At 37.1% G+C, this 15,764-nt stretch overlaps 1 protein-coding gene across 1 annotated transcript in view; it reads right to left on the bottom strand.

Moving 5' to 3' along the window:
• Tbc1d12 (TBC1 domain family member 12) overlaps positions 1-15,764 on the bottom strand; it is a 99,395-nt gene that overhangs the window by 82,600 nt on the left and 1,031 nt on the right. Inside the window, exons 2-3 of the mRNA XM_019208677.2 lie at positions 15,390-15,740; positions 12,449-12,455 (exon numbers count right to left, since the gene is read on the bottom strand). Of these exons, the coding sequence (XP_019064222.2) occupies positions 12,449-12,455; positions 15,390-15,740 (358 nt within the window). The remainder of the gene's footprint in view (positions 1-12,448; positions 12,456-15,389; positions 15,741-15,764) is intronic.

Below are 15,764 nucleotides of genomic sequence, written 5' to 3'. Positions count from 1 at the left end.
GGAAAATAATAGTAGTTATTTAGCCTAATTAAGAGCATTAACAAAAAAAAAAGGAAAAAAAATCCTATTGCTTATATAATACTTAATGGTGAAAGGCTGAATGTTTTCTTTGAAATTGAAAATAATGTAATGATGTCTGCTCTGATATTCTCATTCAGAATCAGACTGAGTCCTAACCAGTGCAATAAGACAAGAAAAATTAAGTAAGTCTTGAGGATTGAATGTGAAAACATGAAACTTTTGTTTTTTAAAATAACATGACTATCTGTACAATCACCTCATAGAATCCCACAGAATCTACAAAAACAATGCTCCTAGAACCATTAAGTTGAGAATGAATACATGATAAAAGGTAAGCATACAAAAAGCAATTATACTTCTGTTAGCAATAAATAATTAGAATTTGTATTACCACCTCACTCAAGACTCAAACCAGTCCCATCAGCCTAGCAAAACCCTTTGTGCTCTTTTGTAGACACATTCTCCCCTTTTTTAAAACATGGAAATGATCCTGAAGATAAACTTACTGTGTTAGTCATCTTTTCTGTTGCTGGGACAAAATACCTGATGCTCCTAACTTAAAGCAGGAAGAGTTAATTCTGGTTCAAAATTTCAGAGGTTTCAATCTATGGTAGGTTGGCTCCTGGCTCCAAGGCAGAAACATCATTGTGGAAAGCTAAGGTAGAAGACTGCTCAACTCATGGAATCCAAGAAGCAGAGGGGAAGAGCAGCCCAGTGAGGAAAGGGACAAGAACCACAGTTCCTCGTATCACACCCCAATAACCCACCAACACCACCCAGAAGTGTGCTTTACTAATCTCCTAGTCAATCAACATGAGAGTCAAAATTAACCATTGCACTCACGTCAGATTCAGTGCAGGAGTAAATCTTTCTTCATGTAGCAAATCCTTAAGATACTTCAATACATTTTAAGTTTCCTATATACAAAGTAGAGCTCAATCATCCCTAACATAACTTAGCCATCTATGACTCCTCCCAGTTCCTCCATCTACTTTCTCTAGGTATCCGCCACACCGTTACCTCCTGATGACTACCGCCTCATTCCCCACAACATACATACAAGCCTACACAGCAGCATGCCACAGTGACCCCCTAAAATTCACATCTGTTCTCTTTCCCTCCTTCCTTCCTTCTTTCCTGCCTTCCTGCTTTCTTTCCTTCTTTCTTTCTCCCTCTCTCTCCCTCTCTCCCTCTCTCTTTCTTTTCATGCCAGGGATCAAACTCCAGACCTTGCACTTGCGAGGTAGGCAACAGCACCACTGAGCTAACCACCCCACATACCTGCTTACTTTAAAAGCTTACTTTTTAAAAAAGGCTTACTTTTTAGAAAGCTAACTTTAAAAGTTAGAACTCTCCACAGGAAACTTCCTCAGATAACACCCCGGCCCCCAATAATGGTTTTGGCCCACAGGTAACCCAACTCCCTAACTAGCTTCTATGTAGTGTCTGAGCAGGTCATTTATCCCCAGATAACTAATGAAATATTTACTTCCATCTCATGTCTTCTAATCACTGAAGGGGCATCCTCCATTTTTAAGAGAACAACATATCCCATTTCATGTTCCTTGTTAGCATCATATCATAGTGTTTCAATTATGGCTGCAATATACTCACTCACCACTGGCTTCATCAGACAGATCTTATTCTAGCTCTTTCTTTCCTTGGAATATGGTTAGTGCTCAAATACACTTGCTGACTAAACAAGGGAAGAGTTAAGAGATTAGAGAGAGGAAGACAATGACAGATTAACTCATTCTGACTAGAAAAACCTACAAAGCACAAGCAGAAAGGGACAAAACATTTCATTTTCCGCCCGCAAAATTCTCTACAACTTTCTATTATCTATGGAAGAGTTTTAAGTTCCTAAATCTAGCATTAAAAGCTCTCCACAACTTTGAAGGAAATTACTTGTAATGTTATTTCCTACTACTCTCTTCTTACCACCTGTAGAAATACATATGGCTTAGCCACGACTCTAAGCCACTCCCATTCCTGTCACTGCCTTCTCCCCAACCCTACTGACAATAGCTCAAAGTGATCATTTTTTGTAGTTTATGGCCTTGTCCCTCAGCCAGTGCTGATGAAACTGAACAGCTGGTAAGATGGGGAGTGAGTGATTCATACACAGATTAAGACAAACAGATCCTTATGATTTTTAAATAAGGGTGGTGAGTGCTTGAGCAGATACATGATAGGCAGAGATGGCAGTATTATAGAGCCTTTGCAAGTTAAAAACTATATACTACACAGGGAAAAGAGTCAACAAAAAACAAACCCATCTTTCAAAAGGCAGAGAGACACTGTTCCAGGCACTGTGAAACCCAGCTACAGTTTACTGTCTATCTTCAAAATGTCCAGAAGATGCCTATTTTATTACATTCCTTTAAGGTAGCTTATGAAGACTTCTGTTCCTCAAAACTACGTGAACTCTTAAGATATCAGCCAAACTCTCTACTCTTTTTCACACATTCTATACTTTTCTATTTCTATGTTTACATATATATATACTTCCTGTTAAAATAAAAAATAAGTTGTGCCTACAAACGTAGAACTGTATACATACCAAATTTTAAATGTTTCTTCCTACCTCTGCTCATTAGATATTATCAAGAAAGTATAAAGATAACCCATAAGAGAAATATTTGCAAATCAACTGATAAGGGTCTAGCACCCAAAATTTGTAAGGAATTCATATAACTTAACTCTCCAAAGATATACAAATGGCCTATAAGCACATGAAAAATATGTTCAACATTAGTCATCAAAGCCACGATGAAATACTACTATACACCCACTGGATGGCTATAATTTTAAAAATAAGAAAAATAAGCACTAGTAAAAATGTAAAGAAACTAAATCCTGACACTACTGGTGGAAATATAAAATGGGTACAGCTGGCATGGAAAACAGTTTGGCAGTTCTTAATGAGTCAAACATAAAATTGCCATCAGGGCTGAGGATCTAGCTCAGTGGCAGAATGCTTGCCTAGCACAGATAAGACTGTGGGTTCAGTCTACAGCAGTGCAATAATTTTACTCCTGGGCATACCTGAAGGAATTCAAAATAGTATTCAAATAAAAACATATACACAGATTTTCATGGCAGAACTATTCATAACCACCAAGGGTAGAAATAACCCAAAAGTACCTTAGTGGATAAGCAAAATGTGGTATATCCATACAGTGGATTATTACTCAGCCATAACAAATAATGCTGGACTGATACATACTTCAACATGGATGAAGCTTGAAAATATGCCAAGCAAGAGATGTGAAACACAAAGAGACCAGAAACCTCATTTAAAAAAAGCTCAGTATTCAGATATAACTGCAGGATTAGTGCTTTGCGATAAGTACGTAAGTTTTGCATTACAGTTTGGCACTCAGTCTGTAAACAGTTCACCATCTATTGACTAGAGCATTAAATAATAGATATTTATTTCTCACAGTTCTGGAGGCTGCAAAGTGTAAGATCAAAGTACCAGTAGATTCAGTGTCTGTTAGGCGGACTCCCTTCTACCAGCGGATGGTTATCTTCTTACAGTATCCTCACAAGTGAGTGGCCTTGGCACAAAAAAACTCTCTGTGGCTCTTCTTACAAATTCACTAATCCCAATAGAGTCCTACCCTCTTGATCTCAGCTAAAACTAGTCACCTCCCAAAGGTCATACCCCAAAATACCAACATTGGACATTAAGGTTTTGACAAATGAGCTGGAGGGTGTGGAGGTAGAGCAAACATTAATATACAGCAATATATTTTACCACAAAAAGAAAAAAGAAAAAAAACAGGTTTCTAAAAATGAACTTCTAATTTTCACCTTTTAAAACACAGTTGCCAGTATAATTAACAGACTAAAGTCATATCTGTTTTAGAAAAAGTGTACCAAACCAAAAGCCATATTTACATCCTGCATTTTTATAAAATGAGAAAACTATTTCAAAGAGATTCACTTTTTGTTTCTGGCTGTTAGATATCAAATATATCAAAGAGAAAACTAATTTCTATTGGTTATACTTTCTTAAAAAATACAAAATCAATCATTTTTATGAAAAGCTGTTTATAATATATGAGCTTTTAAGTTTATTGTATCTGAAATGTTATTATTTAAAAATTACTAAAACTATCAGAAGATGCCAGGGATTTAGCTCAGTCATTCTGCCACCTGCCTGGCAAGCACAAGGACCTGAATTTGATGCCCAGTACCAAAAAAAAAAAACAGAGGTGGCAAACAAATGTCATTTAGTGTGGATTTATACTACATTATTATATACTTAATACATTTCAATAAAGTGATAACTTGTATATTTAATACATTTTAATGATAAAAGATATGGGTCCATAATAATGAATGAAAAAGCATGCTATCAACTATATATATGAAAAAATGCAAGAAAAAGCCAGAACATCTAGTTCTTCTGGAACTGACAGCAATTTGTTAGGCTAATTAGATAAGCTATAGACAATATTTACTTTAAAACTAGCAATAGTGGAGCTGGGGATTTAGCTGAGTGACACCATGCTTGCCTTGTAAGCACAAGGTTGTGAGTTCGATCCCTGGTACCAGGAAAAAAAAAACTAGCAATAGCATTAAGGTAATAATTCTAAAACAAGATTTCACACATAGTATAACTCACTTGCAGATGCAACATCACATTTCTTACTTAAACACTATATAGCTGCCACAAATATTTTACCATCACTAGTCCTTTAAACACGGACTGTTTTTACAAATACACTGGTAATTACAAAGTTTCAGACTTTCCTCAAATTAAAATAGCTAAATCTACTAAAGATTTAAAGGTGGCAGACCCCAAATCTCTGGCTTAACTTAATTCTTCAAAAGAATACCAGAGATGAACTTGGTTATGCCTAGTTATGCAACTCTCAGCTTTTAAAACATTATATGTAACGATTTCCCTAGATACATGGGGTACTGCCTAGAGTGCTTACTATACTTACACAACTAAATTTGCTTGGTTTACTTCCTAATGTGCTTTCATTATGACTCCCCTCCAACAAACAATTCTTTAGTCCTATCTTACACTGACCCAAATGACGGTTTTTTTCCTATAGAAACATCTCCCAAGGGCCGGGGATTTAGCTCAGTGGTGCCGCACCTGCCTGAAAAGTGCAAGGTCCTGTTTGATCCCCAGTACCAGAAAAAAGAAATAAAGAAAGGAAGAAAGGAAAGAAAGAAAAAATAATCTCCCAAAGACAGGTACTAAACATATTTTGAGAATGACACCACTGAAGGGACAAACAGAGAGGCAGCCTGACCTAGTGAACCCCCAATACTTTGTTTTTATCTCATTCAATCTTCCAAAATAGCTAATGACTATACTAAAACAATTTAATCTACTGTTCTGTTTTATTTTGTTGACAAATTCTCACTATTTGTAGTCCAGGCTGGCCTTGAACTCACTATGTAGCCAATGCTGGCCTCAAGCTCACAGCAATCCTCCTGCTTTTATTTAGCCTCCTGAGGGCTGAGATTACAGGTGTGCACCATCACAGCTGGTTTAGTACAATCTACTTTTATGAAGCAACATACAGATCACAGGGTATGATGGTCTTGCAACGATTTGTCATTCTCAGGGTTTTCCTTAAAGCTGTTTCCTTTCTGAACCACAACAGCAAAATATCTAGCCTAACAGTTATTCTGCCTCCTCCTCTCCCATGTAATTCCTTACAAAATATGATCAGCACAATTTTTCACATGAGGATCCAGTTTATCATCTCACTTTTCTCAAAGCAAAAGTCAGGTTTCAAAGTTTACCCTTCTTAAAGCATCACAAAAATGTTACTGATATAATATCTATACATGTTGGTTTATCAGCCATCCCTCTAATAGGGACTGAAAAGTTTTAATGTTACATCAACTATCTGGATATCATATTTTAATAAAACTGAGAAGCACTCTCTAACTACCACATCAGTCTCCACGCTCCCATCTCTCAAATCCCAAATTATCTGCTACAATGCTACAAGACTCACTATTCTGAAACACAACTTTAAGTATGTTTCCCTTGTTAAAAAGACAAAAAAGAAAATTAAAAGTTCCATGGTAGTCATCGTACACATTTAGCCCTTCCATAAATTAGCCAGAACCCTTTGCCTCAGTTTTAAAATATTACTTCACATACCCTAGGTTCAATCATGCTGAGTTATCTGCTGTACCAACTACTTCATGTGTAATTCTGTATATGATACTATATGCCAAAACCCTCACTAATACCAAATTTAATGTATTGGGAAGCATTCCCTAACTTTTTACCCTAAAGTTAATCACTACCTTCCTCAGTGTTAGTGATGCAGCTTTGTTCCCTCCTTCGTGACACTAATCAGATAATAGTATAAGTACTGACTTAGGATTTTATAGGACTCTCTTATGTTTTGTTTGTGGTGGCAGGGACTGATCCTAGAGCCTCACATGACACCCAAATGTTCCACCACTGAGCTACATTCCCAAACCTACCCCTAAATTTAAAAAAAAAAAATGTTTTGTTAATCTAATTTCTTCAGTGCCTGCTATACATAATAGGGTTCAGTAACATTTGCTGAATGAATGAATACTAAGAAAACTGCAAGCTAGTTCAGGAGAAGTGCATATGCATTACCTGGAGAGTCCAAAAACAAAAGGCTCAGCAGAATATTTAAATTTCAAAAGTATGATCACATAAAAGAACTCACCTGTTCTTTGTGGCTCTAAACAGTAAATAGGGACCATGAAAATCACCAAGAGTTATGCTGTACTTCAACCTAAAAAAACTCACAATTTTACACTCTAACAGGATGCCTTGAAAAAACTGAGCTCCACAACAGTAAAATGACTCAAGCAAAGGCTAAATGGTGTCTGTTAGGTCCCTGAATTCTCTTAAGAATGAAAAGACAGATGCTTAACTCTACAGTCATTGTTAGTGCTTTACTTTTACTAATATTTTGCTCAAGCCTGACTCTGCAGTACTTGAATTGATAGTATGTATGATAGAACGTGTCTTCAAGTAGCATAGGTGAAATCTCAATTAATCTAAGTAATTGTCATTTTTTCCTACATGGTACTGTTTCCATTAAATGTACAATGAACCCAAAGGTTATGTTTCAGTGATCTTAAATAGGATGAAAATAATCTTATCTCCTCATTAAAGTAAGTGGCTAGCTATTATTCCACTCAAGATAATGTTATAGTGGTTATCTTCTATGCAGTATAGTTCTGAGTGACTAATTGTATGCTCAGTTTTTTGTTTCCTTGTGTTTTGGTGGTTTGGTTTTGTTTTTGCTGTACTGGGGAATGAACCCAGGACCTCTGCGTTGAGCTACATACATCCCCTCCCCTTATTTATATTGAGACAGTTCTTGCTGAGTCACCGAAGTGCCCAAGCAGGATTCGAACTTGCAATCTTCCCGCCTCAACCTTTCAGAATACTAGATTATAGATGTGTGACAACTCACCTGGCTTTGTTTGCTTTTGTGATAAAGTCTAGCTCTACTTCTCAGGCTTGAACTCTTGAGCTCAAGCAATTCTCCTGTCTCAGCCTTCCGATTAGCTGGGACTATAAGCACATGCTACCAAACCTAGTTATATGCCAAGTTTTGTTTTGTTTTCCTCATAAATTTATTGGCACATTTAAAGCAAACAATACAGTTACATGTATCACTGGTATCTTGTACCTTTCCATGATATGTCTTGGTTCTTATTTTTACCCCATACCCCTGCCCTCCCCTTTCACTCCCTGCACCCTTCCCTATTTAAAAAGACTTTGTTTCCATTTTTTCCTTTTTTCACATTTTTTCTTTTCCCTTACTCGGTTCCCCTCCCCTTCCCATTTCCCCTTTAGCCATTTATATATGCCCAGTTTTGAAAATTAATTCCTAGCCTAGTTTTTTTGTTTGGTTCTTTGGGGGGTTTTTTGTTGTTGTTTTTTTTTGTTTGTTTGTTTTTTGAGACAGGGTCTCACTATGTATCCCAGACTGACCTCAAATTCATGAGGCTCCTGCATCAGCCTTCCAAGTATTAGAATTCACAGGTATGTGCCACCATGCAAGGTGAACTATCCTAGCATTCTTTTTTTTTGGTACCGGGGATCGAACTCAGGTCCTTCCTTGCACTTGCAAGGCAGGTACCGGAACCACTGAGCTAAATTCCCAGCCCTAGTATTCTCGATGTACTGTGCTTTTGGGAGTATATCACAAGGGCAGATATCATCCTCAACTAATGTGCTCGTCCCTCGTGCAATAATTCCTATAAAAAGTTATGGTATTAGTCTTTAGATAACCAATTTTTGTGATGAAAGCCCAATTCAGAATCACAACAAATCTTTTCTTTTTCGGTACCAGGGATCGAACTCAGGACCTTGTGCTTGCGAAGCAGGTGCAGTGCCACTGAGCTAAATCCCGACCCCAAATCCTCTGTTTTCTAAACAGCAAAGATTATCTATCGCTTTAATTCAAGATAGGATTGATGAAGTAAAAAAGTCAACAGGGGCATGGAGTCAAGAGCTATGTAAGTAAAAATAGCAATTTTATTACTCTTCAAAAATCCAGAATACAGGACTGTGGATTTAGCTCAGTGGTTTTGCCACCTGCCTCACATTGCAAGGTCCTAAATTCAATCCCCAGTACCAGAAAAGGGGGTAAAAAAAAATCCAGAACACAGTATTCAGAGGGGATCTTTTACTTATTAAAATTTCAATAGCTTAGTTTAAGACTTTAATTTCTATAAAGTATATCTTTCTAGTAATAAACAATGAATTTTTTTCCCATGCGTGAGGGAGATTTTAATTGCTAGATTTATCACAGTACTTGTAGAGAAATTAGCCTTCCCTTATAGACTGCAACTCAAGTAAGGATATATTGTGCAAGTACATTTTGCATTTACCTTATCTTTTGATACATGCACTTTTGAATATCCGAATCTACCTTTTAGAGACTAAATTTTATTTATATTTATGTCCTGTCATTTAAAAATTTCAGTTTCACAAATGTCCTATTATTAGAAGAAGCAGTGAAGAACAGTGAAGGAGGAGAGGAATAGAAGATGCCTTAAAGGAAATAAGTGGCTAGAAACATGCAAAAAAGCACTATGGTAGGCAAAGTAGAGAAAGTAGAGGTAATCTGTAGTTATACTCTCTCACAGGACCAAATACTAATTACAAACTCTCATAGTATAACTTCTACCTATCATTTATTCTCTCCAGCAATCTTTCTCTCTACAGCCCTCTTCAAGCTCATTCTCTAATAGTTTCTCTTATTTTTAACAAACTTTCAAACCTTTCAATTTATCTTCTCACTATATCTTAACAAGAATAGTACAGAAACAAAATATTTATCTTTTATTTTATACTTCTTTGTCCTTTTTTTAAAAAGTAACCTGTTACGTTCCTTGAATACTATTTTCCAGAACAACAAAAAATGTATTTCTCCTACTTGACAGAAAGATGACTAGAAACAACCAGATGAAAACCAGATTTGAAAATTCTAAATAATGCCCAATGTACAATGGATAGATGTACATTACAGATTTTGGAAAATATGAGAAAACAGAACACAGTTTCATTTTAAAACTATCATGTTCAGTTCCAAATTTAAATATTTTAATCTGATGGAGTTAGACAGACAGAAATATTTTTTAACACACACGTACACACACACACACAATGTGCCCAACATAAAATTAAATTACAAAGTAAGTGAAAGGTCAAAGTCAAAAGTAAGTTAAATGCATTATCAAGTTCATTTGCAAACTAGTTAACTTGGTTTCCCAAGTAAACTTCTTTTAATGGAAGGAAAGATCCTGTAAAAACCAAGACAGTCACATGGGTTTCCCTCTCTTAGCCACAGAAATAAGAAGTACAAGAAAAGCTGAAGCAGCAAACTTTAGAGGATAGTAAGCAGGACTTCTCAAAAGCACAGGAAAAAATTACAACTAGAAGCAGAAGGAATAAAAATGAACACATTTTTGATAAAACATTAGAAAGGCTGAGCTATGCTACTATGTTGAGGGGACCAGAGGAAAGATTTACAAGTTTTCACAGAATAGGCAAGAATGGAGCTGGGCATATATAACTCAGTAGTACAGCTGTGTTCAGGGACCCGGGTTCAGTTCCCAGCATCAAAATAAACAAAAAACTAGGCAAGCCTGGCAAACTAAATAGCATAAAATTAAAACGAAAGAAACTTTCCATTAATAAAAAGGAAGCTAAGATTTAACTAGGCACATATAATTTCACATACTTGTAAAGGCTGGCAAAGTAATGCTATATTTTGGATTTCTTTCTTTCTTTTTTTTTTTGGTATCAGGGATCGAACTGGGGTTCTTGTGCTTGCAAGGCAGGTGGCAGAACCACTGAGCTAAATCCCCAGCTCTCCAAGTTTAAATTAATAAAGTATTGTGAGCTATAAGTATGTATTCTATCTTTTTTCAGCTATTACTTGAGGAAATCTGCCTAGATTGGACCAGTATTTCAGTAACTTAAATCTAGGAACCATCTGCATCACAATATAAGATGGGGGAGGTATTAAAATTCTAGATTCCTGGTAGGCTCCACCATAATCAAGACCAGTATTTCAGTAACTTAAATCTAGGAACCATCTGCAGCATCACAATATAAGATGGGGGAGGTATTAAAATTCTAGATTCCTGGTAGGCTCCACCATAATCTACTGATTCAAAAATGGAGCCTCAAGAAATCAACATTCTTAACAACTCTCCCTCTTTCCAAGTAATTTTGAGAACTGAAATTTAAGTAGCAGGGACCAAGGAACTGCCCATCAGACTTGTCCGGGGACAACTCTTAACTTAGCTAACAGAGTTCTTAAGAAGCAAACAAGTATTCCCAAAATGGACTTGCTTGCAGGCTGTGGTTGTATATCTCAGTAACTTGGAAGGCTGAGGCAGAAGGATCTCAAATTCAAGGCCAACCTCAACAACTTAGTGAGACCCTGTTCCAAAACTAAAAATTAAAGACTGAGGAAGTAGTTCTGTGGTAGAATACCCCTGGATTCAATCTCTAGTTCTGGGGGGAAAAAGAAAAAAAAGAGAGAGAGAGACCTGCTTTCCATTTCTGAGTATATTCAAAGATGAGTAACAGATGTTTTGCCTCAAAACCTCCACATATTTCCATTTTTTCACCAAAACTTCCCACAGTAGAGTAAACTTGAAATGTACAAGTAGGCCAAGTAAAACATTTCATGAACTTAAACTAAAAAATTGGCTTTGCCTGTCTATAAAAGTCCTTTAAAACAATAAAAAATACAACTATTTCAATCTTTCACAACATTCCTGCTTTTCATTTCCTTCTCAGATTTGCTCCAACAATTCGGGAAATTTTATATCATCACACCTGAATTCAGTTTAACACCCAACTAATTCTATATACAAGTTATGTTTTAAAATCTCCTACTACATCTATCTGCTCTTCATTATGTGATCTATTGCATGTAATTTATACACACACACACACACACACACACACACACACACACACGGTATTCTCAGACTTGGCTTCATTAATAGATTAGTCTAGGATGGAAGGTAAACATAGACTAGTCCTAGAAATACCTCAATGGAGCCAGGCGTGGTGGTGCGCGCCTTTAATCCCAGCACTCAGGAGGCTGAGACAGGAGGATCACTCTGAGTTCGAGACCAGCCTGGGCTACATGGTGAGTTCCAGGTCAGTCTCAACTACATAGTAAGACCTTGTCTCAAAAAAACAAAACAAAAACAAAAAAAAAAACTTCATTTGCCTGCAGGAAGAAAAGGGAAGCCTCTTTGAAGTAAATGGAAAAGCATCAGCTTTCTGGCTCCTTCCTCTCCACAGCAGGAACAGAGACTGAGGCTGGGGCCACCAACTGAAAAAACCACAGCAACTGGGCGCTCTGTCTACCAATATTACATGCGACCTGAATCAAAGGAAACCAAAGAAATCATTTCAAGTAGATGCATTGTCTAGAAGTCTTTATTTTTATTCTTAGGGCAGCCAATAGTATGTTAAAGCTGTCCGACAAGATAAAGAAAGCCACCAAAATTTTAAAAAACTCTATCTAACTGTCAACATCAAATCAAAATGAAACAATTAATGAACCAAACAAATAAAACCTAGGGGAAGACATTTTTGGTGTGTTTGTGCCCTCCTAGCAAATTTTACCTTGAGTTTGTCTTGTAAGTGTGTTTACAAGTGTGCTTGCCTGGGCTGAGCTGACATTGGTCTACAGGCCTGTTTTTGTTTTTTACACATGATATTTATTTCATGGAAGAGACTAGAATGGCAGAAAAGCCGCCAGATTTCTTTTTAAGAGTGCAGTTGAGGGCCAGGGATGTAGCTCAGTGGTTCTGCCACCTGCCTTGCAAGGGCAAGGTCCCAAATTCGAACTCTGGTACCAAAAAAAAAAATAAGTGCATTTGAATCTGAATCTGAAAGCCTACTTACTTCTGCCCTAAAAAAAAAAAAATCATAGACATTAAACACCTGGATATACTATGTATATGGTATAGGGAATGCCTTGTAATACTATTAAATAAGAAAGCAGAAAAATTGACAAACTTACAACTCTGCTACATCCAATTTTTATCCATTTTCAAACTTGGCTAAGAACAGTGCCCAGTTACCATTTTTGAACAAGGTGGGATATAAATAAGTGAAAATGGCCCACATACTCCTGGAAAAAAAAAAGGTAAGGGGACACATCTTCATTTGTTGCAGACTGACTTTGCCTGTCTGGTGAAGCTCCTCTGTGGTCCCTATCTGAAGTTACTATCTAAAATGTGGGTGCCTTCAACTACAATGAAAAGTCAAAAGCCACCTATACATTTTTCAATAACTAAAGGATATCCATGAAAGAGATGAATTTTAACTTAATTTTATTATTGTATTTTAACTTAAATTACATATTTTAAATGTGTAATGTGTACATGGCTATTAATAAGATGTGTTGGTTTCTAAGCCAGAATTCTACACAATGCATGTTGATTATGATTCCCTGGCGGCTGCTGCTCCTTTTGGTGTAAAAAGAGTGGCTCTCAATCTCTGCCTGGTGTGCCAAATATGGATCACGTCAAGCTCTTTGAGCACTTATTTTGGTAAAGATGTTGTCACTATGCATAATAAAGAACTACTTGAATTAACAACAAAAAAACTCCTAGTACGTAAGTTATGTAGTTTTCTCAGATAATACACAAAAATTCATTCCAATCTTTTCCTTAAATCAGCAGAGTTAGGTGGTGCAGTTGAAGAAGGAATTACAACAGTCTTACTGGAGTCTGAAAAATAATATTTGAGTCTTCAATGTATGCTACAATAAGTACAAAGCATTCTAGAAGGGTATCTCACTTAACCCTGATGATAATCCCATCAGGTAGGTACTATTATCATCCTCATTTTATAGACCGTTCTCTAAGTTTCACAGCAGTTCGCAATTATACAGCTAGTAGGTTAATTCAAATACAGATAGTCTAATTCCAGAACCAGCAACTAAGACATTAATTTTCTTTTCTTTTCTTTTTTGGTTTTTTGAGACAGGGTTTCACTATGTAGTTCAGACTGCTCTGGAACTCACTGTGTAGCCCAGGCTGGTCTTGAACTCGCAGTGATCCTCCTGCCTTAGCTTCCCAAGTGAGGGATTACAGGTGTGCGCCACCACGCCCGGCTTAAGACATGAATTTTCTTAAAAGATCCACAAAATATAGTTTAAAGCCATTTATTTTTCAAGAAGGAGAAATGAATCACTGAGGAACAAAGGTTAGCCTGGAAATAAAAAGATTAAAAAAAAAAAGTCTTCAGACCTTTCTGCTGAGTTAGTAAACATGGAGGTAGGTAGTACACAACTACCTCAATTTTTACATACAGGAAAGGGTCAAGGATCTGAGAAAGGGTTACCCCTAGGCCTCCCACAACAAAGTCATCACAGACACAGAAAGGTGCCCAGTGAAATTAAAAAGCAAAGTCCCAACAGGGACTGAAATAATATTCACCTAATCCAGAAGCAAAGCTGGAGATGACCACCAAAGCCTTCCAAAATGACAACAGATCCATTCTAAGCAAATTCCTGTAACTTCTATGTGATACCCACTGATGAATGTTATCTAGCTATAGTAATGAAAGTTCTATTAATCTATAAGGTAAAGAACACTTAATAGTTTGATGAAAATTCTACCTACTGCTAATAAGGTGAAAGCTTCAAATAGATTTATCTTGTTATTTCCCATAAACTGCAATGCAGCTGTTTTCCAACTTAATCCACATTAGCTTGCACTGCATCTCCAGGTCAGAGACCATTGCCTAAATCACATCTATTCCCAATGCTTGACACAAAACAAACTCGCAGGATATACTGGTTGAATGAGTGTTCAAGGCCCTTTCCAAGTCTAAAATTGCTTGACATCTGACCTCAAATTATGACCAAGAGAGAGTGACCGATAAACACCCAAATGCCACAACGTGTCACAAATCCGTAAACTTAACCAACCTTGAGAATATCACCACTGTAAGCTTTAAATATATTTTTGCAACTACAGGCACAAATAAAGATCTCAATGCTATATATTTTGTTCTATAAGTAGCACAAAATTAAGACTTCTCATTGATTTAGGTATAGTTTCTTTGTAAATTTATACAAGCAGGAAGAACAACGATAATGAAGTGTGTCTTTGTATCTACAAATACATACACTGATTGTACAACCTTCTAAAAACTGAACAGAATTTGTTTCTTTCACTTGTATAGTCACTGTCCCTCAAAAGGGAACAAAAACAGAAGAATAAAAGCTTTAAAAGGAGAAATTTTACAAGTTGAGAATATTTACCTAGAGATTTTTTTTAAGCCATGTCAAAATACAACTCAAAGGAAATTGGTTTTTCAGCAATGTGCATTAAGAGAAATATTTTCCAACTATTTATCTATCCCTATCAAACCAACAAAACCTCATTCTGAAATCTGCAATGTCCAGGACCACAATTTAATTTGAACAACATCAATTTTAATTTGTCAAATCACAAATAAAGCACCATGACAAAATTAAAAATAGGTCGTTAAGGGATGGGGATGTAGCTCTGTGGTAGAGCTCTTGCCTAGCAAGTCTGAGGCAAGGGAAGTGGGCTGAAAAAAGGACTGAAAAAAGAGGAGTCCGATTTGAGTTCAAGCGGGAAAATGGGGGTTTTCCTAGATTAAAAAAATGCGATAGCAAATTGCTTAAAGGACTGGATCTAATACTTAACACCAAACCGACCTCGTTTTCGACAAGGCCACTGAAACAAATAATTAAACACTATGGAACACCACTTCTAATTTCAAGAATTTCCACCTCCCCGTTAAATAGACAGCTTTGCAAGACGACTTCCCTTTCTCTTTCACAACCACACCCGTGTGCATGTACCACCTCCACTCCATCCAAATCTTTAAGGTCCCAAAAAGAATGGGAGCCGAAGTTATCAGCTTTTCCAAAAGCAACAGCAGACATGACTAGCAGGTTAGCCAGAACAAAATGCACAGAAAGCACATGTGAACCCCGTGTACAACCAACAGGGCGACAGAAAGGTTTCCTCCCCGCAGGGCTCATACGGATTCCTACAGAAACAATGCCGACCCAGTTCCTCTTCCCCGAGAGACAAATCAAAGCCAAGTCCCGCCGCGCGTGGGGCCACACGGAGGCAGCCTTCCTTTCCAGCAGCTCGCGCCAGCTCCAAGGCCGGCCCCACCCCGACTCCCGGCGCAGCCCGCGCTGTACCTGGCGAAGAAGTCGGCGAAGCCA

This window comes from Fukomys damarensis, unplaced genomic scaffold (genome assembly GCF_012274545.1).
Source record: "Fukomys damarensis isolate Sample0158 unplaced genomic scaffold, DMR_v1.0_HiC HiC_scaffold_20, whole genome shotgun sequence".
NCBI classification, from domain to species: domain Eukaryota; kingdom Metazoa; phylum Chordata; class Mammalia; order Rodentia; family Bathyergidae; genus Fukomys; species Fukomys damarensis.
This window is presented reverse-complemented; position numbering and strand designations above follow the sequence as displayed.